The 5,724-nt window shown below is 25.8% G+C and overlaps 1 protein-coding gene across 1 annotated transcript; it reads right to left on the reverse strand.

Annotated features, from left to right (window-relative positions):
• Positions 1-1,351: 1,351 nt before the first annotated feature.
• On the reverse strand, positions 1,352-5,391 carry Dcps (mRNA decapping enzyme). The gene is made up of 6 exons (NM_001162438.1): positions 4,933-5,391; positions 4,716-4,873; positions 4,407-4,646; positions 4,218-4,335; positions 2,527-2,664; positions 1,352-1,576 (listed from the first exon to the last, which is right to left on the reverse strand). The coding sequence occupies exons 1-6, from the start codon at positions 5,174-5,176 to the stop codon at positions 1,530-1,532; spliced, it is 945 nt and encodes a 314-aa protein (NP_001155910.1). The 5' UTR covers positions 5,177-5,391; the 3' UTR covers positions 1,352-1,529.
• Positions 5,392-5,724: the final 333 nt, after the last annotated feature.

Raw genomic sequence — 5,724 nt, forward strand, 5'->3', positions numbered from 1 at the left:
TTATTGTTTTGTGTTTTTTAAACTAAGTTTGACTTTATAACTAGAACCTAACAACTTAAGATTTTTGGAACTTTGAATAAGTGGTTTTAACTTTTACTCACCTGGCCACTTCAAGTTCAGAGGTAAACCAAAGAAAAAGTTATTAGAGGGCCTTAGCATTAATAATAGAATAGCTGACCTCACTTGTAAGATGATAAAGATGAAAAAAAAGATTTAAGTAACTGTATTTTTGATAAATAGTCTGTTATAAAATTCAAATTAATCTATTCGGGAAATTTTTAATTTTGTCCTGTAAATTGTAACAATCTATGATGTGTTTGGTAGCAGTATCATTGGCTGCTATCAGAAACCTTTATACAATTTTGATTTTTGTAAAATGGGCTATAATATTGATAGCACTTAAGAGGACGTCATACTCGCATGTGTTGTTTCCGTCTTACACACATACGACTGAATAGAACACACTCAATTTTAGTGTTAGAATAAATACACCTATTACAAAATTAAATGATAAGACGCTGTTATATTTGAAAAATTAAAATTTTGAAAAGTTAAAAGTACATAAAAAATGTTGAAATTGTCGATTAAATGATATAATTAAAGTTAAATTGAGGATAATGAAAAAAAAACACAACCACAATTCAATTTTAGAATAGGTATTTTTACTCTAAAACCAAAATTGATCAAATTCTACTCAGACTGCGTTAACTTGTTTTTTCTATGTCGTACTTGTGTAAGACAGAGACAATATATGAGGGTGTGACGTCCTCTTAATATGGTACAAATGTTATAATTAATTTATAAATAACATACAAACCAAACCACAATAGACCATTTAATTTTCACTAAACTGTTACCAATTATTATTGTAACTTATTGTATTATTCCCTATACTAAAAATTACAGTGTATTTTATATTGAGAAATCCAAAAATATCATATTTGATTATAGTAGTTACTAGTTACTAGTTTTATTACATAAGAACATAAACCCATAAATGATGATACAAAATTAATGTAAAATTAGTACAGTACATTTTCGTTATGTTGAAATTTAAGAAGAAAAAAAAAAGTTCAAAATTTGAGTTTTATTGTAATGGTAATTATTTCAAAGTGATTTATATTCAGTTTAAGACTACACAAAAATTAATATAATAAGGATTTACTACATTTAATATTTAAATCAAAAAATGTAATAAGACCTTTTATGTTATGACATCATGCTCCATTTAAATATTAAAACTCTAAAGTAGGTACTCATTTAATAATTATTATTTAAAAATAAAACTTCTTATTATTTATTAATATTTTAAAGCAGTATAAAAATTTATACTTATATCGCACATTTGTAATTATGAATACAATAATTTGGATACATTATATTATATTTATTAAAACATAAATTACACAAAATGATAACTATTGACAGATTTGAAAACAGAAAAAATTATAGTAATATATTTAATGAAATACATCTAAAAAATTAGTATAGGTTACTTACTTAAAATATATAGATATTTAGTGGTTGTTTTATACATTGTTAATTTCATCAATAAGTTTGGCTTTACTAAGAATTCCTAAAAACATATCATTTAAAATATTAATAACATAACTTCATTATAACTCAATTTTAAATATTAAAACTAATTACTAATTATGTATATTATCTAAAGTTTACAATTTATATGTTGATGCCACAGCCACTAAGGTTTTTATACTTTTATATGGGGGAAGTTTAACTAGTATCTTTATATGCTGATACTGTGTAACAGTTTAGACTTTTGCAGCAACTTTATACTAATTTTAATTTAATACATAGTTACTTCTTATCTAATACATTCATCAGAGAACACTGAAAGCATTTTTAACTTTTCCTTAAATTTTGAGGAGGCCTAAGCCCTTTCAACTCCCCTATCTACATCACTGTTTATATGATATACTATGATTTGTTTTCACTGGGTATCTAACAGAAACATGAGTAAACCCTATTAATTAAGTTTATGTAAAATATGACATAGATACATATTGTAGTAATTTCTATCAAATCAAGTGAACAGATATGTATTTTCATAAGCGGAATACCAAATATCACATTTTATATTTTATATTAGGGGAGTATTGTTAACTATGTTTTAAGGAGAAAAATATATTCAAATTGATATAACTATTTTCGTGACATGTCATTGTAGACAAGTAAAATATGTACATTAGGTACCTAGTGTTTATTACAATTTAAGATATTTTAAATTGCGGTATATACGAGTCTAATCTGGAAATTTATCATCACTGGTCAAATTAATGTTTTTTTTTAATGTGAGCACATGTAAATACACTTTATATATAGATATAATATCCATCTAAACAAAATTTTGAAAATTTGTCTTGTGATTAGCTTTAAATACCACCTTTTATTTAATTACTGGCAACTTCAGTGTTAATAAAAAATCATATTATATACATTGTGATTTGTGGTTATGTGTTAAAATTAAAAATCAATACACCTTAAATAATTTAATAATAGTATTACCTTTTTCTTCGAAACGATTAAACAAAGGATCGCTTTCCTTAATAAAATAATCTAATGTGGCTTTTTGATAGTAGTTGCCTTGCATTTCAATATTATTAATTATTGTTGTAAGTAAATGAGCTTTTCCGACATTTATTCCTATTAAATAATACAAATAAACAAATTATATGAATAAATAGTAAGTAAATTTTTGTAAAATAAATTTAAATAACAAATAACAATAAATAATATTACTACCGTCAATCAAGGTGACTTGGAACTACGAGGTGAGATGTAACAATTTTGTTTTTGTTTAAACATTTCAAGATATCTATCAGGGTATTTAATATAATTTAATTGTACCTCCATTAAAAATGTTTTTCATATTATGACTATAAATGTTATCTTCAACCATGCGATTGGTCTAATCATTACCCCCGAAAAAAATAGCCAAACATTTTTCATGATCACAGCAATTTTATCATTGCTTTTAAAAGTGCTTTAGATTTTAGTGATAGATGTCGATTTTAGGGGTTAGTATATTTTATATACATTAAAGGGTACTTCAAAAGAATATTGTAATTAAAAGTTTAAAAACATTTATTCCTAATTGTATAGCTTTAGTTTTATTTTTCAAAAAAATTTAAGGGTGACTTGTAATATCATAAAAAACACATACAATGCATAAAATGCAGTTTAGCTTCTAAGTGATTTTTTGAAATTTTTTTTCTAAATGTGTGTTATTGCATGCTTAATTTGATGATATTTTCAAAAAAAGTCCCTCTTACTTAATTTTATAATTATGGTAAAAAAACTTCAATTGCTTATTTTTTTATTAACATTAAAAGTAAGTAAGATAGGTAAATTCTGATTTCACTAAAATTTTAAGCATATAAACATTTATAAATATTTTGTTACAAGTCAACTCTAATGTTCTTGAATTGAATTTTACGTTGAATTTTTATAGTTGTTACCTAAAAATTGAGGTGACTTGTAACACGTGTTTTTTATTATTTTTTTTTTAAGTGAGTTTTTATTAAAAAACTAAATTTGATGGTTTTATTCTACTCATTAGACGTTGTGGAAATAAATATAATTTTTGTAGACCAGTGCGATTTTTTTTAAGCTCATAATACTAAGAAGTATGTCAAAATTGTTTCAAGTCACCTCGATTGACGGTACTTAGGATAAAAGCAAAATATAAATTGCACAGTAAACATTTTAAATTATTAGAAATAAGTATGTAGTCTACAGTTTCATTGATTTTTTTTTAAAATTTGTATCATTTCAATAGTGATTACTGATTAGTAATAATTAGTGTTTTGTATTGACTAATGAGGCTGTTTTCAGTAAGTTATCATAATGAGTTGAGACAAAAAAAATATTTTGTGAGTTACATTAAAACTGCTGAACCTAGTTGAAACTGGGAAATATGGCAAACAAGGTAAAATATGATGTATATAGGATATTAATATAACACTAAATAATAGCAAATTTAATAGTAGATTAACATACTTTTTGAACAATAAGACAATCAAATCAATCGATATAGGAAATTAATTTTTTTTTCTCCTTAAAAATTGTGGAGACTGTAATGCAGTTGAAGGCATAGAAGGTATAGTTAAGTTTATAGAATAGATAAATGTTTTGAATTTGTTAGTTAACAATTTTGTTTTACATTTCAAGGTATGGGTAAATTAAAAACTACCAACCTGGAGGTGTATGCATCAAATATGTAAAGTGAACATGAAAATGATAGAATGATGGTTGATAATGGACATAAGTGCGTAATTGAGATTGTTGAACTCCATATAATTTATAAATAGCAGCCTAAAAAATAGTTTAATATAAAACTTTGTTCAATGAAACACAAAAAATTACTCATAAATTTAGATACATACTGATCCTTTGTTTAAAATATTTTTTAATAACGGTAAATGATCAGTCGTTAAGTCTCTTAATGACTTAATGTTTCTTTTTTTGATAATAGCTAACAAATATAATTCATTCAATTTACCGGACCATTTTAAGTCTGGTAAAAGTAAAAAACCATTATCTTCATCATCTTTTTGATTTTCAGAAGCCGTATCATATGTTATTCTTTCTTTTTCTGATTTATACTCTAAGCAATTGTATACCCACTGAATGAATATTAACATAAAATAAATCATTTTTTTCTAATAAATTTAATAATTTGATAGAAAACTCACTTGTAGTGACAAGCTGTTATCCAAGATATGATGTAAAGTTATAGTTTGATACATTTCTTCAGTTTCTTGCACACAATAAATGGGTTGACTCGAAAATTTTAAAATATGCTTGTCTGTTGCAGGGTATATTAGGTCCATTTTATTGGAAGGAATGTTTTCTATAAATTTAAACAAATATTTCAATTGTAATCAAAAAATAATAGATTTTAATATTTACCATCATATTGCGGCACACAACTGAATGATTTATAAACATCGTTATCTAAATTTTTTTTTAATTTAGTCTGGGCATTGCACACATTTAAAACAGAAGCTTCATCAAAAGCATATTTTTCCATAACAACAACAGCAGGTTCAGGGAGTCCTTTAAAATTGCCTTCAACAGCAATCATTTTGCGTTCTGTGTCATTCATCAAAATTCGTTTGAGACAGAATTGATCAAAATTTGGTTGCGGATCCATTATGAACTTGGCGATGAATACAAAAACTTAAAGTTCAGATTTAATTAAATCCTATTATAGTCAGTACTCAGTGATTTACACGCACATTGAAAGATACAATCACATTCAAATCAAAATAAAAACCGCAAATTAAAAAGGTAAAATTTAAAAAATAACCAAAATTTCAAAACAAAATTATTTTCAAATATTGTAAACCAGTTGCCTTATCTTTAGCATAGAACAATATAGAAGCGAAAACTCGATCAGCTGATGGGTGAAGTGTTTACCTATGATCTGAAGTCCGAACAATGAAACTGTTTCCGTAACACTGACATGATGTTATACCCATATTGAAAAACCGTTTCCGCCTAAATAGGCAGGGGTATTCTGCGCGGGGTCGGGTTGTTTCCACTGTTTACTTTTATCATAGATTACGTATGCCACGCCGTGTTCAAGGTTACAATCGCCCGATTCGGCCAATTCACGGAGTTTCATACCCCTGTCTTTAGCCAATGCCTTCATCTTGCTACAGAGTACAGAATAACAAAATAAGTGAAATAATTTACAGC

This window comes from Acyrthosiphon pisum, chromosome A2, assembly GCF_005508785.2.
Source record: "Acyrthosiphon pisum isolate AL4f chromosome A2, pea_aphid_22Mar2018_4r6ur, whole genome shotgun sequence".
Lineage (NCBI taxonomy): Eukaryota > Metazoa > Arthropoda > Insecta > Hemiptera > Aphididae > Acyrthosiphon > Acyrthosiphon pisum.